The sequence below is a fragment of the Marmota flaviventris genome, chromosome 2, assembly GCF_047511675.1.
Source record: "Marmota flaviventris isolate mMarFla1 chromosome 2, mMarFla1.hap1, whole genome shotgun sequence".
NCBI lineage: Eukaryota > Metazoa > Chordata > Mammalia > Rodentia > Sciuridae > Marmota > Marmota flaviventris.
In genome coordinates, this window is record NC_092499.1 from 114,873,496 (window position 1) to 114,892,838 (window position 19,343).

General features: G+C 41.0%; 1 protein-coding gene across 2 annotated transcripts in view; it reads left to right on the forward strand.

Moving 5' to 3' along the window:
- Glce (glucuronic acid epimerase) overlaps window positions 1–6,997 on the forward strand; it is a 106,518-nt gene extending 99,521 nt beyond the window's left edge. For both annotated transcript variants that reach the window (XM_071608431.1, XM_027926210.3), the window contains one exon: window positions 2,967–6,997. In XM_071608431.1, coding sequence (XP_071464532.1) covers window positions 2,967–3,991 — 1,025 coding nt within the window. In that variant the 3' untranslated portion in view covers window positions 3,992–6,997. The remainder of the gene's footprint in view (window positions 1–2,966) is intronic.
- The last annotated feature ends 12,346 nt before the right edge of the window (window positions 6,998–19,343 follow it).

The window sequence follows — 19,343 nt, forward strand, 5'->3', positions numbered from 1 at the left end:
CCAGATAAAGCTACAGTAACTCGTAGGAATGACTGCTCAGAAAAACTAGGGTCATAGGTTTCAAACAATAGAAAAATCAGAACTTTCTTTTAGTAGATTTGAAGCAGGAGTCTTCAGATAGTTTCCAGGAGCTTTCAGAACCTTACCATCCCACTTGCTACCATTCAAATCCTCCTGATGATGTTGGCAGGTTATTTAACCTCCTAGGTAGCGCTATAAAATGAAAATTAAAGACCTGTTTAATAGAATTACTGTGAAGAATGCAGAGTTGTTGGTTGCTTTAATTTGTGGATTTTCTCCATCACTTCTCCTATGTATGACTCAGTAACTCCCTCTGCTGGTGGTAATATTTTAGGAAAATTAATAATGAATTTTTTCAAAGGTCATACCATGACATTCATTCATTCCTGAATTCTTTGGACTGATCTGGTATATGAAGACATAATAAGGTGATTTATTTAACCATGTCATTTCATTACATTTTTATATATAAATTGAGAATTAGAACAGAATTCTGGGAGGAAATGGATTCTTCAGTTTCCTCTCATTTATACTTCCAAAGATGGGTCATTCAGTTTGTTATCCAGTTTGGCTAGAATAGATGTCAGAGTTAAAAATATTGTCTGATGAATGAGACATTACCCTAAGAATGAAAACATAAGGAGCACTCAGGGTAGTCTGCTCTGCAGAATATAATTTAATCCTGAGTGATTCATAAGTCAGTTCAGAACCCAGCAGTGTTTCAGGGATATTGTGCTGAGCTTCAGATTCTGTTTCACTCTGGAAGCAGGAAAATGCTAGTTAGGGAAGAAAGTATATGTTGATATTTTGCCAGATAAAATAGATTTTTACTTCATTAAAGGTTACTTGTAAAATCAATTTCTAAAATGCCATTCAAAGCCTTATCTGATACATAAGTCTATCGTGATGTTTTATTTTGTATGCCTTTTTCCATATTTTTAATTGGTGCATTGTACTCGTGCATAATGGTGGGATTTGTTGTTACCTATTTTTATGTGCACACAATCCAATAATATAATTTGGCCAGTATCACTCCCTAGCACCTACCCACTCCCTCCCTCCCCTCCTTCCTCCCCTTGGACAGTGTCCTCATTCTTGATACAGCTTCCATAATTGTTCCATTAAAATGAAATGATTAAGAACCTTGGCCACCTGTGTCCATACTGATAGAATCCAGTGTTGCAAATTAAATGATAAACTCAACATGCTGGCGCTCTCCAAGCTGTCCACACCATATACGCTGTCATAAGTTCATATTTCTAATCTTTACTTCCAGTGACGTGCTAATGATTTCCTCAAAGACTTTCCAAAGCAGAGATGTGATTTTATGATTGTGTCTAAGAGAAATAACCCTTCCATTGATATTTTCCTGAGGATGCCATTTCCAACAGCATTTGCCTTATAGTTTTTGAACTTTGGTCCAAGAAACCTGGATTCTAGTCCCTGCTCTAACCACTAATTAGCTTTTGGCCTTGAGCGAACCCTTATTTAACCTTACAAAACCTGCATATCTTTATCTCTAAAATGGAAATAATTCCAGCTTTAACAGCCTCAGAAGATAATTTTAAGGATCAAATGAGGTAATACATGTGGAAAGCTGTATAAAGATCATTTTTTCCTTAATGTTTTAAAATTTGTACTACCTGTATTTTTCATTGTTTTTACTGCTGCTGGGTTTTTTAAAAATATTTTTTAGTTGCAGTTGGACACAATACCTTTATTTTATTTATTTATTTTTATGTGGTGCCAAGGATTAAACCCATTGCCTCACACATGCTAGGCAAGCCTCTACCACTGAGCACTACTGGGTGTTTGTTTGTTTGTTTGTTTGTTTGTTTTAATATGCTCAGTTTCTTTTCTTGGGAGATACAGCTGCAGAATATATATGAATAGAGCAGTATTCAGAAAGTAATTTTTCTGAGAACTTACCATCATTTTACTATAACTTTATAAGAGAAATTTTTGTTTAATAATTTATCAGATGAAACAACTTTTACTATTTTATTATCATGATAATTAGTGATAGTAATCACTATCACTCTTACTTTATTACAAGCCATTGTCTCTTTTTAAATTCTCTCAGTTACTCTGTAAAGTAAAGTAATAACTTTTGAACAATGGAGAAATCAAGGCTGAAAGAGGTATATTTTTGCTTTCTCAAAGCTAGTGGTAGAGGAGAAATTCATGCTGCCCTCACACACACACATGACTTTTTCCCCAATACATGAGCCCATTGCTCAACTTTCAGTAGTTCTATTCTTAACTCCAGAGAACATCAAAAACAAACTTACCCTTTTCATCATTAAGGACATATATTGTGAAGCCAGATTATATAACAACGTTTTGTACCTTGGGTACATTACGTAATTCTTGTGTGTCTGAGTTCTTCAACCATGAAGTTGGAGCAGTACTCTAGCATCTCTTGTAATTAAGAGAAATAAATGACTTAATATATATAAAATGCTTAGAACATAGTAAGCACATATTAAATATTAAATAGATTAGAAATTGAAAACTTGTATATGCTATTCTTTCTAGAACTTCTAACCTCTCTTTTAAAATGTGTGCTGAGCTAGCTTTTGGCTATTTTTTCCTTTTTGCGGAATGGGTATACTAGAATAGTCATTGATTACTGATACCTGGCATTGGATCTGGAAAAGACAATTTGAAAATACCCTTGTCACTTGCTCTGAATCCTTTAAATCAGACATGGCCAAAGTTCTGAGCTTTGGTCCAGTTCTCAGAAGCTACCAGGAACTCACCCATTCTGTCATTTGTTTATAGTTAATTTAATAAAAAATGTACATAAATAATGATATGATACCCAAAATGCCCAGGTCTTAATTTTGTATTGTCAGTGGTTATAAAAGATAAATTGCAATTACATTTCAAATACAAAAGTGCTTTTATACTAACAGTCTTTGTTGATATTTTTCCCTCTACAGAGACCAGTGAAGGTGTGTCCTTGCAACTGGGAAACACAAAAGATTTTATTATTTCATTTGACCTCAAGTTCTTGACAAATGGGAGTATATCCGTGGTTCTAGAGACTACAGAAAAGAATCAGCTCTTCACTGTACATTATGTCTCAAATACCCAACTGATTGCTTTTAAAGAAAGAGACGTATACTATGGCATTGGGCCCAGAACTTCATGGAGCACAGTTACCAGAGACCTGGTCACTGACCTCAGGAAAGGAGTGGGTCTTTCCAATACAAAAGCTGTCAAGCCAACCAAAATTATGCCCAAAAAGGTAGTTAGGTTGATTGCAAAAGGGAAGGGATTCCTTGACAACATTACCATCTCTACCACAGCCCACATGGCTGCATTCTTTGCTGCTAGCGATTGGCTGGTCAGGAATCAGGATGAGAAAGGTGGCTGGCCAATTATGGTAACCCGTAAGCTAGGGGAAGGGTTTAAGTCTTTAGAACCAGGGTGGTACTCTGCCATGGCCCAAGGGCAAGCCATTTCTACATTAGTCAGGGCCTATCTGTTAACAAAAGACCACATATTCCTCAATTCAGCTTTAAGGGCAACAGCCCCTTACAAGTTTCTGTCGGAGCAGCATGGAGTTAAAGCTGTGTTCATGAATAAACATGACTGGTATGAAGAATATCCAACCACACCTAGCTCTTTTGTTTTAAATGGCTTTATGTATTCTTTAATTGGGCTGTATGATTTAAAAGAAACTGCAGGGGAAAAACTTGGGAAAGAAGCAAGGTCCTTGTATGACCGTGGCATGGAATCCCTTAAAGCCATGCTGCCCTTGTATGATACTGGCTCAGGAACCATCTATGACCTCCGTCACTTCATGCTCGGCATCGCTCCCAACCTTGCCCGCTGGGACTATCATACCACCCACATCAATCAGCTGCAGTTACTCAGTACCATTGATGAGTCCCCGATCTTCAAAGAATTTGTGAAGAGGTGGAAAAGCTACCTTAAAGGCAGCAGGGCAAAGCACAACTAGAGCTCAACCAAAATCACATTTCAGCCTCTTCTGAACCCAGAAACTACGGCTCTGACTCAGCAGAGCACAGGCACACTTTTAAAGGTTGTGTATACTAGGTTTTTGTGGATTAAAGCAAAGTGATAAGTGATCCTTAAAATCTGTCTTCTGAAATAATTGCATTCCATGGGTTGAGTGTTTAGAAATGTAGGAGGCATTTAGAGCAGAGTTTAGTCAGCCAAACAAAGATGTTTGTCTTAGCCTTGCTCGACACCTCATGGAGCCACACAGATAGTCCAGTCCTGCTCAGCATGGAAAAAATCATGGTAAGTAGCTATTACCGGCCAGCTGTCTAGCACTTACCTAGAGACTGGTATGGAGCTCTTTTAAAACGTGATTATTTATATTTATATTGAAAGCAGACTTTTCAAAAAATTATGTGCTGTAATACAGTAAAAAATGTACTTGTAGCCTGGATAGTGGACTGTGTTCAACTTTTTAAAAAGCTGGTTTTTTTCTACAGATTCATTTCTTGGGGGTAAATGAACATTTGTCTCATTTGTTCAATTTGTTATATATGGAGAATATTTTGAATTATGGTTTTCTTGAAATATGTAAATTAAATACACAACCAGTGTTCAGGCTTCACAGTTATATAATGTAAGCACAACTAAAATGAAACTTGTTGACTGCACAAGAAATTACAAAAATGTTATCTGTTTTGTGAAACTTGATCTACAATCAGTAAAAGTTTGATAATCAGTCTATCCCTCCCTCAGCCCCCAACTTAATGGTTTCTTTTTTGTCACTGTCTGGAATCATGTATTTCTTTTCAGCCTACACTTTGGGAGTTTTGTTCATGGGGTGGGGGATATTTGGGGAATCATTATGTGGAATATTTATTACAAATCTAAATTTGGAAAGGGACTAGTAATTTTAAGTCTACCATCACTTCCTGTTAGGATTTCCCATCCCCTTTAAGGAAAGTACTAGGTTAAATATACATGAATCATAATAAAGTTTTTCTCCTGCCTAGATCATTTTTTATTATCATTTTCCAAATCATTGATTCTGTCATTGTTTTTTCCTTTGAAATTTAATTTTAAATTTGTCCAGCTGTTAAATAAAAGAAATGCTACTGTGTTTGCTGCCCATATAATCAGAGCTTTATTTAGGTTATATATCATACCAAACCTCATAAATAGGTTCCATAGTCCTTGGACCATGGGCAATGTCTGCTATAGGGCTTCAGATATTAGGTTAAATCAAAGGGGTTGATTTTGCTCTGGTTTTTGTTTTAGGGTATGATAATACACCAAATCAATACTATAACCTACAGTTTGGAAATATGAGACCCGACACTTTCAAGGGACTGAAACACAACGCAGTTTATCTGTGACCTCTACCAGGTACACATTTAAGAGCCAGATGGATTACCTGCCTACACACTATATCTTAATTAATTCACCCTACCAACCACTGCTTAGAAGCTGGGAAGCATATGTGAGATATATATATCATAACATCACCTAAGGGAGCAAGAGTCAAGAAGGTTGAGCTCTACACTGAAGACAATATCAAACTGGCCATAGAAAAATAAGCTTAAACTCCCAATTTTTATGACCACAACTTTTAGTTTTGCCCATAGCAATCGTTGTGGGTTATTAGGCTTTTCCCCTTTGTAGTTCTTATGCATTAGATGGCTCAGCAATGTTTAAACATATAAAATATGTTATATTGTCTTGGCAGTAAAAATGAAGACTCCCTCTTTTTTTGTTTGTTAGTTTTCAATGCCAATACTCAAAATAAACTTTATTCCATCTGAGAACCTTATACTTCATCATATTTGTTATTATTTAGAATGGTCCAGACTTCTGCTTTGTGTTTGCACATTGGTCTTCAGATTAGGGGAATCGGTGAAAACAGTATGGTACTGCTTCTGTGACAAATATCAGTGCCTTAACAATATGGCCGTTCTTTTCCACTGAAGAAGGAAAGATTTTTTTTATCTAGAAATGGCATTGCTAGTTCACTGCTGTTGGTTTTACACTGCCTGCCTTCCACATCACAACAGCAACTTGATTTGTCCTGTGAGCCCAGGATTATCTAAGAGGATGAGTTGAACCCACAGCAGCAGCATTGTCTGTACAGACCCATAAATGCTTATCAGACTTCAGGATGCCTCAGGATCACGTGGGAGCTTATTGAAATGTAGATCCCAGATATTCTAACTCTGCCTGTAGCATGATAATCTGCATGTTTCACAAGCATCCAGGCAATTGTGATGCAGGGGAGCTGGGGCATACCTGGAGGGATGCTGCCTGGGATCCTCCACTGCATTTTCTCTACAAACAACTATGGTGTTTGGGGGTTTTCAATCATGTAAAATGTTTTCTTAGTTTAGAGAGAATAGGGAGGGTATTTTAAAGTTTTAATTTGTTTCTTTACATTTCTCTTTAGATTATAGGTTTACTTTTGTTTTCTGTTTTCCACTTACCTTAAGTTAGCATTGATGTGAAACCTGTTGCCACTTCAGTTGTAAAACAAGCCAAAAGTTTCTGGATGGAGGTCAAGTTTGACCCGTTAGGAGTTATTGTATATAAACACTTCACCCAAGAACCATCCAGTGAACATGAGCAAATGCAAAAATGACACCCAAGCACAAGTCTCCAGATGTGGCGATCCTTTTCCTTTGTTGGTATGCAAACTTTCACTGAAAGCTGCTATTTTCATCCTCCTTGTAATTGTTTTCTTGTTTATTCTCCATTGTACATGTGGGTTATATACCATGTGTTAAATATGCAATAAAGTGTTTACTGGATGCCCTTCTGAAGGGTAGTCCTTTGTAAAGCTGTACAGACTTTGCAGTTTAAGCACAATGTGCACATGTTAGTTTTATATACAGCAAAACTTGATTTTTTGCAGATGGAAAGGTATTTTGTTTCTCTACAAAGTAAATGGATTGTTTGTGCTTAATGTAAAGCTGCTTTATAAAATTGTAAAATAAAGTTTGTATCTTAAAAGGAATATACCTGGACATGTCTCTTTCTTCTTGGATTATCCTAAAACTCTTTGAGCCCAGCAAGCTGATTTCTGACTATTCCTTTTCAACCCATGGTATCTAGTCAAGCTGAGATAGGATAGAAGATAAGGATAGGTAGAAAGGAGACATGCAGGAATACAAGGGGGACCATAATTTAAAGTCCACTTCAGTGGATTAAAAATTCGTGTTTAAAAGTCATTTTCACTTAACCTTGATCACAAACAGAACTATTAAGTGAATTATTAGACTTATCTACAGGTATGCTGATGTAAATATTGTGTTCAGAAAGCAGAACATGTCAAAGACAGAAAAAAGAAGATAACTCCTCCATCCCAGTAATGGTCAACATGTCCTCTTACCAACACAAAGGAGAACTAAAAACACCCTCTTAGAGCATACCCCTGTACCACTGGTCTTTCATGTATAAACATACCTAGCTAAGATGGAGCTAGCATGCTCCTCTCCAACCCTTGCACGCTGCCCTGTCCCTCGGAGTATGTGCTACTTCCTTTCTCTGAGTAAAATCAACCTGTGCCTCACTTTGACCCATCCTCACATTCCTTTCTGCAACAATATGGAGTACCCTTAAGGCCTGAGTTGAAGTCCACCTCCCTTTGGGGGACCTCCTCAGGACCCCCCATCCTGATGACAAGGCAACAAGTGTGGTTCATGTAAGGACTACTAAGTCTGACTCACAAACTGGGGAACAAAAAGTGTAGCACCTGGGCGTTAAGGAGTGCTAGTTGGGGAACCGAGGGGGTACCAAAGCACATAAGACTCAGAAAAATAAAATGCTAGGCTGTGCAGTCAGTTGCTCATTCAGACTGGTAACAGACGTAGATTCTTGAGAGTTTTGTACTTCCTGTATTTTCTATACTTTCCTCTTCTTCAGAATGATGAGCATTATTTAATGTTTTCTCTCAGAGAATAGTGATTTAGGTTCTCAAATACATATGGCATCAGTCTATGACTTATGTTTCATTGTACCTTTTTTTTAAAAAAAACATCTGTATCATTTTTGTCATGAATTCCCATCAATCACCCATCAGCTTTTTTCAGCTGATGGAGTACAGATTTTGACAGGCTGCTCCTGCTGTTTCTTCTCTATTATCCTTAGTTGGGAAATAGTCATAGGTGGCAAACAGTCTTGGACTGGGTGGGTCATGGCTACTCTTGCTTTGATTTTGCAGTTTGTAGCAGAAGTGTTACTACATTGGTCATACTGCTGTAGTACACAGAACCTGTATGTTTCCCCATTGCCCCGGGCAGGGTGCCAAACCCTCCAGACTGCAGGAGACTGAGTCTGTAGACTGACAAGCGCTCTTTTCTTGCCTCCTAATCCCCAGGGCTCTGACAACTGCTGCGCCAGTCTCTTCCCCATGAATCCAAAATTGGGATGGATTTAAAAAAAAAACAAAAAACAAGAACTGAAGCAGATAGTGAAAAGGAACAATGAAAACCAGGATCTCAACAATGCTTCAGATCCTGGTTCCAGTGCATTTCTGAGGCCTATTGAATGCCACTCAGGTGCCATGAGGTACCACTGTATCCTTAGGATGAATTCCCTGTGTGTGCTTAAGTCCACTGAATTAGGTGTCTGTTACTTGCAACAATTGAGCAAGTAATTAAAAATTAATAATAGTGTGTTATTGATGACAATATGGTGTAAATTCTGCATTTTCCTCCAGTCTGGTCTACTGTGTTCATTCACCAGGTCTGCTGTAATAAAATACCCACAGACAAGGGTAGCTTAAGCAACAGAAATTTACTTTCTCACAATTTTGGAGACTGGAAGTCTAACATCAGGATGTTGGCAGGGTTGGTTTCCTCTTAGGCCACTTTTCCCTGTCCTCACGTTGACCCTAATCTCTTCTTATAACTCTAGTCATATTGGATTAGGGACTATTCATAATGACCTCATTTTGTCTTAAACACCTCTTTCAAGGCCCTGTGTTCACCGACAGTCACATTCTGGGTACTAGGACTCCAACCTCTGAATTTGCTGGGAGCTGGGGGCGGGGGCAGTTCAGCCCATAACAATCTCTCTTCACCCTAAGTACACAGACACTGGACTAGCCAGGACTGCTGTTAAATTTGATGATAACTAACAAAAGCCAAAATGCAGAGCTATTCAGAACATTAATTAAGTAAAAATCTACATTTGGAGCACAGGAGACTGAGCGCCCTGGCTCTGCCATTGGAAAATCAACACATCTCATCTTTTACCCCATAGGCCTCATAGTGCAGTCTAATAAATAGAGAACTCATCAATCTTGATGTTTTTCCCCTCAACTACAAAACGCAACCACTAAATGTAAATAGTGATGTTAAAAAGTACACCAGTGTAAGCTGTTAGATTTTTATTTTTCTTCCCTTCATGCCATTTTCATTAGCCCGTTATGAATATAGAAATCTCAGGTGCTGGGGGAGAAAAAAGTAGAGATGGAGTATGAAAACTGCAAGTTGTGATATTTTGTTTAATGACAATTATTTTAGTCTTAAGCCTGTATTATTATAACTGTTAAAATAGTCAACAATATAGGGATAAAATATTGATTTTCATCATATCAGCTCATTAAGGATGTCACATTGAAAATGGATGTGAATTTAAATGTTGTATTGGTGATGAATTTGTTTGCTGCTCAATTTCTGGTAAAAAGAGATCCATTTACCATCTGGTAAAAATGATTGATAACTTGCATGTGTATCCTGCCTTTCCTGAATGTTAAATAGCAGCCACAGTGTAATTTCCCTAATCCTTTTCCAGGAGTAGAAAGATTCTGCAAAATGACAGAACTGCAAAGCAAGCCACTGAGAAGCAGAAGCAGAGGGAACAACCAAAGAGGGAGAAAAAAGTCCTGCGAAGAATGAGAAACAGAACACAATGTTCTGCACACAATTCAGATAGGACACGGGGGCGACTGGAGGCTCCCTGCACCTCAGCTTCTTGTCAGGAGGAGCCGGGCCTGCCTACGACTTTGCTTTATTCTTAACACCTTGTGAAATCACTGAGATAAGAATGGCTGCTCCGTTTCAGTTCAGAAAACCAAGTATTCACCTCTTTGGGGACTAGAGAAGGAAGTCAATCCAGGGAGTGGAATGCAGGTGAGGTCTTGTTTATAAGCAGACACCTGGCAGGAATGCAGGATTTTCATTTAGTGCCTGGTATTCTGTTATTTCCTTTTTAACATCTGGTGAAATTAAATCTCTGGAATTCAGTTGAATACAGTGGGAGACCTCAAACAAATTCCCAAATCCCATCAATCACATGGCAGAGTAATCTGGAGGAAAGTGTCTTATCTTCACTCTGCAGGCAACAGGCATTATGTCCATCAGGGGACAGCCACCAGAAGGTATTGCCTGCATAACTTCTTGTGAGCTTGAATAAATATTCAGAGTTCTTAGTGTCTGCAATCAACAAACTATGGTTCTGGATTTTTGTTGGTTTTGCCTTTTTTTTTTTTTCACTCATGTTAACTCATTTTTCATGCTTTCCTACCAACAGCAAAGATGAGAAGATCCTCCCTGCCCAAATCAATAGTCAGTATCAGTAAGTGACTCCACGACTGTTGGCCTAGAGTGTCCTTTTCTCTGGCAGCTTTGAGTATCCTTGACTTTCCAAAATCAAACACAAAGCAATGGTAACACTAGCAGCTGAAGGGTTTGAATGTCCACCATGGATTGGGCTCTTGCAAAAAAATACTTTACATATATTCTTTCTGATTTTTATGAGAGGAAATATTGTGTGCACTTTGCAGATGGAAAAAAAAAAAAACAAGTGTAGAAGGCCGGCTGGCTGCAGCAAAATAACGGGGGGGTGACAAACAACTTGTGCACGTTGATACAGCAGGAGAGGGAGCCGTTTATTGCAGGACAGGAGCAGTATTTATACATTCCACATAGCTTATCTAATTAGCATAAACTCGATACAGCACTGAACCAATAAGAAATCTCCACACTTAATGGCTCGCTTTTGTTACTTCTCAAACCACTCCCTCTGGCATTTTGCCAGGCACCATCCAGACTTGTTTACAAACTCTAACATTCCCCTGGCTAAATGCCAGGTGTTATTTTGACTTGTTTACAGACTCCAACATTTCCCCCTTTTGTTTAATTTAAATAACGACCATAGTGGTTTTTACAGAAACACCATAAATAACCTGCTACAAACAGAAAGGGAGGATACAAAATGCCACAATACCAAGCCAATTGATGGCTCCATGCAAGAAGCCCTTGGAAAAATTATACCAGCAATGACACTGTTAGCAAAGATACCGAGTTACAATTTGTTATAGATTACAGTTTGTTGTCTCAGTCCAGGTAAAGCAGTGTCTCAATAGATTAACTCACAGTCCAGGTAAATCACAGTCCAGGTAAGTTCTGCAGGCAGCTAGCTTAAATCACAGTCCAGGTAAGTTCTGCAGGCAGCTAGCTTGATCCGAAGTCTCGTCTGTTTCTCAGCTGAAGTCTCGTCCGGTTTTCAGCAACACTGAAAATTCTTCCACCTTGGTCTTTACCGGCACTGGGACGAAGGCAGGAACTCCGGATGGCTAAAGAAAATCCTGTAGCATTCTACTAAGAAAACAACCTTCTGAACAATTTAGTACATTTTGTCAAGGTTTTTTACATTTGAAATAAGCATTAATAGTGCTCATTACTCATCAGCTTCCAGGTGTGGGAGAACCATTGTAGCTTAGTTATTGGCATTGAAAATGACCAAACATCAGGGACACCAGTAGTGTCTTCTGCTGGCTGTAGCATCCGGGTAGCCCCAGATCGCCCTGGGGAGGGTCCCGGACTCAAACTGCTACTGGGCACAGGGAGCAAGAGCCTGTGAGACTGTGCCTCCAGGTCAGGTCTAGATTTGGGCTCGCAGCAGTGGAAGAGCCAGCTCCCCGGCCAGGAGGCCGGGAAGAGCCAGTTGCCGCCGCCTCTTGGAAAATCCTTGCTGCACTGTGACTGGCTTGCACACTCGGCAGCCGCCTCTCCGCTTCACGCACCCTCCGGTAACGAAAAGTATTTAGTAATAGCCTTTTGCTGCAACTTTTTTCCTGATAATCCTTCTTCTTCTGAACTTTCTTTTTCTTTCTGACTAGAGTTCCTGGGCTTTTATCAACATATGCCCTAACTATTCTTGGTTCCACTGGGGTGCCTTCTTCCCTTAGTAATTTACTTCTCACCCCTTCCATATTTTCATCACAAAGACAATACAATACACTGAGACAAAACAAGACACAAACATACTGTATCAATCTTCTCCATTTTCTTAAAATGGCCATTTTTCCTCTCGCCCTATCTGCCTAGGGACGAGCAGATTGCTCCCGTCCTATCTATGGACGGGCAGCTTTTTTCGTCACTTACCCCCGAGTGTCCCGGGGCTCCCCGTAACGGGCCACCATCTGCCGCAGTTCGTTCGGCTGCAGCAAAATAACCGGGGGGTGACGAATAACTTGTGTACGTTGATACAGCAGGAGTAGGAGCCGTTTATTGCAGGACAGGAGCAGTATTTATACATTCCACATAGCTTATCTAATTAGCATAAACTCGATACAGCACTGAACCAATAAGAAATCTCCACACTTAATGGCTCGCTTTTGTTACTTCTCAAACCACTCCCTCTGGCATTTTGCCAGGCACCATCCAGACTTGTTTACAAACTCTAACATTCCCCTGGCTAAATGCCAGGTGTTATTTTGACTTGTTTACAGACTCCAACAAACAAGCTTGAAGAAGTTGATTTGCCAGAGATCATCAGTTTTTTGGCAAGCAAAGAAGGTCTTGAGCCCAGCTATGTCTAATTCACTTTCCACATTCTGAACCATCATTCCCAGGCAATAACCATGATCCATCTCCTGACTCCCTTTTGGTATCATGCACAGGAGGCTCAATCAGAGACACAGATCTCAGCCCCAGCACTCTCCCACGTTTGCCAGAAGAGGAAATCCGTTTCATCTGTGAACTCCATGAGATCTCCTGAAATCGGGCTTGCTTTACTAATGATTAGAAGAGCCCAGAGGCAGAGGCAGAAAATTTTTGCAGAATTAAAATCTCCTCGGTGTGTGCCCCCATTTCTTCTACTTCCATTTACATTAGGTTTTGGATGACCCAACACTAAACCCCTCTGTAGCCCCTGTTCTGTTGGCTTCCCTAGTGGACTTTTAAAAAAAGCTATATACAGGAAGATGTGAGTGTTTTTAATAGGTGAGGATACACATACAAGGAGAGACAAGTTCTCTGTGAAAGGTTACCAGGCACTGTAATGGCTACAGGGATGAAGGATAAGACTGAGTCCCCACCCTCCGTAAGTTCATGAAGCAACAGATGAGGGAGGTACACATTTTTTATTCTTTGCTATCAGAAACAAAATGTGTTTAAGCCAGGTGCAGCAGCATGCATCCTTATCCCAGCTACTCAGGAGGCTGAGGCAGGAGGATTGAGATTTTGAGGCCAGTCTGGGCAACATAATAAAAACCATCTCAAAAAAACAAAAAATCTTTAAAGCATTACAATTTCCAAGTTAGAGTTTGAGTTAATGAGATTCTAAAGAGTCTTCCTACATTATATTTTTTAGAATCTTTTCATTCTCTTTGATCCTCAGAGTGGTCCTCAGACACTGAGGACGGTCTCCTGCTCTGGGAGGAGCAAGAACTCAGGTGTGTGGAGGCTACGTGGGATCAATGTGCCTGTGACAGCTGAGCTAAAACCAAGGCTCTGGACTGTTCACCTAATCCTCTTCATCAAGGCGCCTTCACATCTATGGGAGTCTGGAGAGGAGCCTCCTGAGGTTGGGTGGCCTGGGAGCACTGCAGCTGGGCCTCATCTTACCTCTGATCTTGTCATGCTGGCCCCAGGCCTGGTATGGAAGGGGTGGGGAAGAGGGACACTTCTGTTTCTGTTCCTCTTAGTGATCAGTTCTGTATCTCATGACATCTGAGCTCTTACCAGAAAATAAGTGACTCCAGGAAGTCATGTGAGGATCTGTCCACATGTCGCCTGGTTGCTTTGTTTAAAACTGAGTTTTATTTAAAGAAAGCACATTTTTAAGGGGGGAAAATACTCAATGACTTCATAAAGTCATAAAGATTTTTGATCTTTATGGAAAAAAAACCACGAGTAGTCTACTAGGTGACTCCATGAGTTTTGTTCCACAGCCACGAGAACAGCAGCATGACAAAGGGTCCTCTGGCCCGCTGCTCACCAGCTGTGGGACATGGAGCCAGTTATGTCACCTGCCTTTACCTCAGGGGCTCCCTGGCTGTGTGGATAGGGATTACAGGGGCAGGAGTGGAAATGAGAAGCTGAGCAAGGAGACTCATGGCTGCACCCAAGGGAGGCAGATGGCAGCCCAGACGGAGGTGGGAGGCAGAGGTGGGGAGATGAGGCGGAACCAAGGGACTGGGGTTGAGCAGCTGATGCACTGGCCTTCCGGGTGAGAGACAAGGAATGAAGGTCAAGTGCTGGGCGTGGGTAACAGAAGGGCCACTGGCTGAGGTGGGAAGCCCAGAACTTCCTTCTCACACACACCCTCCAAATACTGCATCCCCTCCTGGGGGACTTGAGGGTATGTGTGTGCATGTGACACTGCAGAGGCTACTTCATCCCCCACCAGGATTTCCACTCCTGCTCCCTGCAAGCCTGTGTCCTTGGACCCAGAAGAGATTTCTAGGTAAAGTTCAAAAAGCACCTCCCAGTGCACTGACTCCCAGGCTTGTCTGCACACTGGAATTACCTGGGAAGTTTTAAAATACAATGATGCCAGGCCTGTTCCCCCAGTGACTCTGTTTAATTTTGTTTTGGTTTGGTTTTTGTTTTGTTTTTTGGCAATACTGAGGATTGAATCCAAGGGCACTGTAACACAGAGCTACATCCCAGTCCTTTTTTATTTATTTTTGTTTTGATACAGGTCTTGCCAAGTTGCCCAGGTTGGTCTTGAACTTGTGATCCTCCTGCCTCAGCCTCCCGAGTACCTGGGATCACAGGCAGGTGCCACCCAGCTGATTTAACCTGTTCTTGATATGACTGGACTGCCTGCTGGTTCTCCTGAGAGCCAGACTGAGAACAGGCTGGGGTTCAGTATCATATTTCCTGCTGGGAAGCAGCAAAGTACCAAGACTGGCCAAGGGTAAGGCTTGATGGGGTGTGTGGAGGTCCTAAGTGGGTGTTCTGTAGGAGCCCTACAATCTTTTACAACAGTTACTCCCCGAATCCTATCTGACTAGATTGTCAACATCCATCCCTAAGCCGGTGATTCTCAATTGGGGAATATTTTGCTCCAGGGGACATTTAGCAATGTCTAGTGACATTTTTGATGGGCACAGTTTGGAGGGAGTGGGTGGAGGCCAGGGATGTTTTATACTTCCTGTAGTGCACAAGGCAGCCTCCCCAACCCTTGCCCCACTATGAAGAATTATCCAGCTCAAACTTCATTAGCACTGGGGTTGGGGAACCATCCTGAGCTGCCCTATTGGAGCCCCCTGAGGGCAGGACTGTGTCTGAGTGAATGCTGTGCTGGGCTCCCAGGGTCTGTGACAGGGTGTGGCATGCAGTACACCCTCCACACCAGCATGTAGATGGGTTTAATATTGGAGCTAGAGAGAATGACCCTATCTCTACACTGAAGAGCTGCAGCACTGAAGCAGGGAGCCCAGCCCTGCCCTCTGGCCCTCTTCCATGCAGACAACAGTGAGACTGGAGGTGGGTTAGCTCTAGATGGGCTTCAAAGGTTCCTGAAGATTTCAGACTGCAAAAACAGAATGCAACTAGGGCTGCTTGGGGTGGGAGATCCACAGTGAAGGGAAGCACGCATGGGAGCTCAGGCCTTGGGAAGAGCAGACTCCCCTGGCTGTGCCGGGAGGGCTGGGCTGGTGCCGCCACCCTGGTACCTTTCATAAGAAGATGCAGACGCAGCCCTGTCTTTTCTCCCCAGCCCAGCCCACCCTAAGCTCACTCAGTCTTTTCTGCCTATCCTTGACCTGGGTCCCTACCAGGGCCAACTTAGACATTAACTACATTTCTTAGGGCCCTCACTACTTTTTTGAAACCCTTGAAAATGTTTTAATTTCTTTTAAAATCAGAATAGAAAAGAATACAATAATAATGGGTATAAAATAATAGTAACCAGGCATGGTTGTTCATACCTGTGATCCCAGCTACTTGGGAGGCTGAGGCAGGAGGATCACTTGAGCCCAGAAGTTGGAGGCTAGCTGAGCAACATAATAAGACCCTGTCTCAAAAAATAATAATAATAATTTAAAATAATAATGATGATGATGAATCCAGCCTGGACTGTCATATGATATAAGCTTCCTTCTGTTTTTAGGGTGAATGAGGGTCAGAGCGCTGCTGCCCCATCACACTTCCAATCCCCTCTGCTCTCAGGCACTGTTCCCACCCAGGAGCAGCTGACCTGGTTTCTCAATGGAAACCTCACAGAGAACCCACTGGAGCCTTTTAAGTACAAACATGTAACTCAGAAGCACTCTGACTTTGATGAATTTTCTCTGGAAAAGGGTTTTCCGGAATGCACTCTATTAAGTCAATTTAATTCCTTGATCAATTTCCTATAAAGCTTAGTTAAGTTATTTCCAATTTTTCTTTTTCATTTCCAATTGACGGAAACCATTTTCATTGGGACCAATTCTTTTCTTTGCTTAAATTTTATATCAGGACTTTGGTTCATAGATCAAATTTTTGTCAATATCAAAATTCACCCATGATAGTTTCTGCCAGGGCGAGTTTTCTTTTGTGGACTTTATTTCTACCAATTCCATTTTCTGGGGTCAAATTTTGTTCTATTTCTTCAAGGATATTGGATTCTTTTCTGAGTTCTAGTAGATAACAACCTAACAACTTAGGTGTTGGTTTTCCCACACATCAGATGAAAGACTTTATTTAGGCTTTGTAGCTATTTCTGAGCTTAAACCATGGGGAAATCGTGGCTACACCTCCAAGGCGCAGGGAGGGTGATGTGGGAGGTGGACTGAGCAGAAGACAGATTTACAGCATCCTCAAGTTGTTGAGCGCACACGGGAGGTCAGAGCGTCCTCGGGAGTGAAAGGGCAATTACATGGCAGTTATTTTCTATTCCAGCTCATCTCTGTGTATGAAGTCTTCTGTCATCAGTCACTTGATCACCCTTGGGAGAGCTGAGGGTAAGGTCTGAAACACAGCTACCTACACTTGCCTGTGACTACCCCAAACTGGAGCAAGCCAGTATTCCTCAAGAGAGCAGGGGAGGTACCAGGTGTGGTGGCACACACCTGTAATCCCAACTACTGGGGACACTGAGGCAGGAGGATGGAAAGGTCGAGGCGCCTAGGCAACTTAGCAAGATACCAACCTCAAAATGAAAAGGGCTGAGGATGTCGCTCAGTGATAGAGCACTTGCCTAGTGTGCATGAGGTCCTGGGTTCAATCCCCAGCACTAGGTTGGGTTGGAGGGAGTACAAATGGAGACTGGCCTACCATATGTCCAAATGTTTAGCTCCAGTGATCCCACCACTGGGTATGTACCCAAAGAAAATATACGTTAAAGACATATGTATGGTCCCATGAATGGATATATCACATTGGTACATATACACAATGAAATATTATTCAGCCAAAAATAAAGAATGAGATCCTGTCATTTGTGACATGGATGAAACTGAAGGACTTTTATTGTTCCATGAGATAAACTTGGCACATAAAAACAAATACCACATGACCTCCCTCATATGTGGATTCTAAAAAAGTTGCTCTCCTAGATAGTAGAACAGAAGGGTGGTTACTGGGGCTGGGTGGTTGGGGGTGGGGTTAGAAGATGTTGGTTGAAGGTCGTAAACTTTCAGTTAGGCAGAAGCAACACTTCAAGAGATATATTGTTGCCAGACATGGTGGCCTATACCTGTAATCCCAGCTACTGAGGCTGAGGCAAGAGGATCCCAAGTTTGAGGTCTGCCTGGGCAATTTAGGGAGGTCCTGTCTCAAAATATAAAAGGACTGAGGGGGATGCAGCTCAGTGGTAGAGCTTGCCTAACACATGCCAGGCCCTGAGTTCAATCTCCATTATGGGGGCTGGGGGAGAGATAGTGACTACAGTTAATACTTTATATTCTAGAAAAATGCCAAGAGAGTGGATATAAAGTATTCACACCACAAAAATAACTATGCAAGGTAAAGCATATGCTAGTTAGCTAAATTTAGTCATCCCACAATGTACATATACTTCAAAACATCATGCTGTACACAGTAAATACATACAATTTTATCGGCCAATATAACAATTAAATTAAAAATTAAATAAGTATTTAAAAGCTATTAAACTTGCTGATAGCCCCTGAAAAGAAAAATGTTTTTCTACTTTGGAAAATACATCTTTTTAGTGATAATATTGAAAAACAGCAGTTTTTCATGTGGCTGAGAACTGGGTTTGTTTTTTTTTTTTTTTTATGGTAGGTACTGCTGCTTGGACCCAGGGCCTCATACATGCAAGGCAGGTGCTCTACCACTGAGCTACACTCAGCCCTCGTTTTATTGTTGAGATGGAGTCTCACTATATTGTCCTGGCTGTCCTTGGAACCCCTAGGCTTCAGTGATTCTCCTGCCTCAGTCTCCTAAGTAGCTGAGACTACAGTTATATACCACCATGCTGGGTAAGAACTGGTTTTTATTTATCTATTTTTTTTTTGCTTTTATTTTATATGATTGAAAGTAAAATATCAGTGGTGACCAAATTTAATCATTACTTCATATGTCTAAGTGTTGTGTTGATGGACTGGGGTTATTTGAATGAATAGCTGCCGCAGCCCGGCTGGCTGGGCAAACTAACCAGGGGGTGACGAACAACTTGTGTACCTTGATACAGCAGGAGTAGGAGCCGTTTATTGCAGGACAGGAGCAGTATTTATACATTCCACACAGCTTATCTAATTAGCATAAACTAGATACATCAGTCAACCAATAAGGAATCTCCACACTTAATGGCTCGCTTTTGTTACTTCTCAAACCACTCCCTCTGGCATTTTGTCAGGCACCATCCAGACTTGTTTATGAACTCTAACATTCCCCTGGCTAAATGCCAGGTGTTATTTTGACTTGTTTACAGACTCTAACAAATAGCAAGACAAAAACACATTTCATAAAAGTTGTTTCCCTTTATTTGAGCAAAATTAGTATACTTATGTTATACTGATGTTTTTTTTTTTTTACAAAAACTAATTGACAAGCAAGTAGGGTGATCTTTCTTGAGTCGTTGTTCTTAGACAGTTTTTTTTTTTTTATCAGATTCAATTTTCTGAGACAATTGCCACTGGAATTACCAATATATTCCTTGAAGGAATACTTAGATTC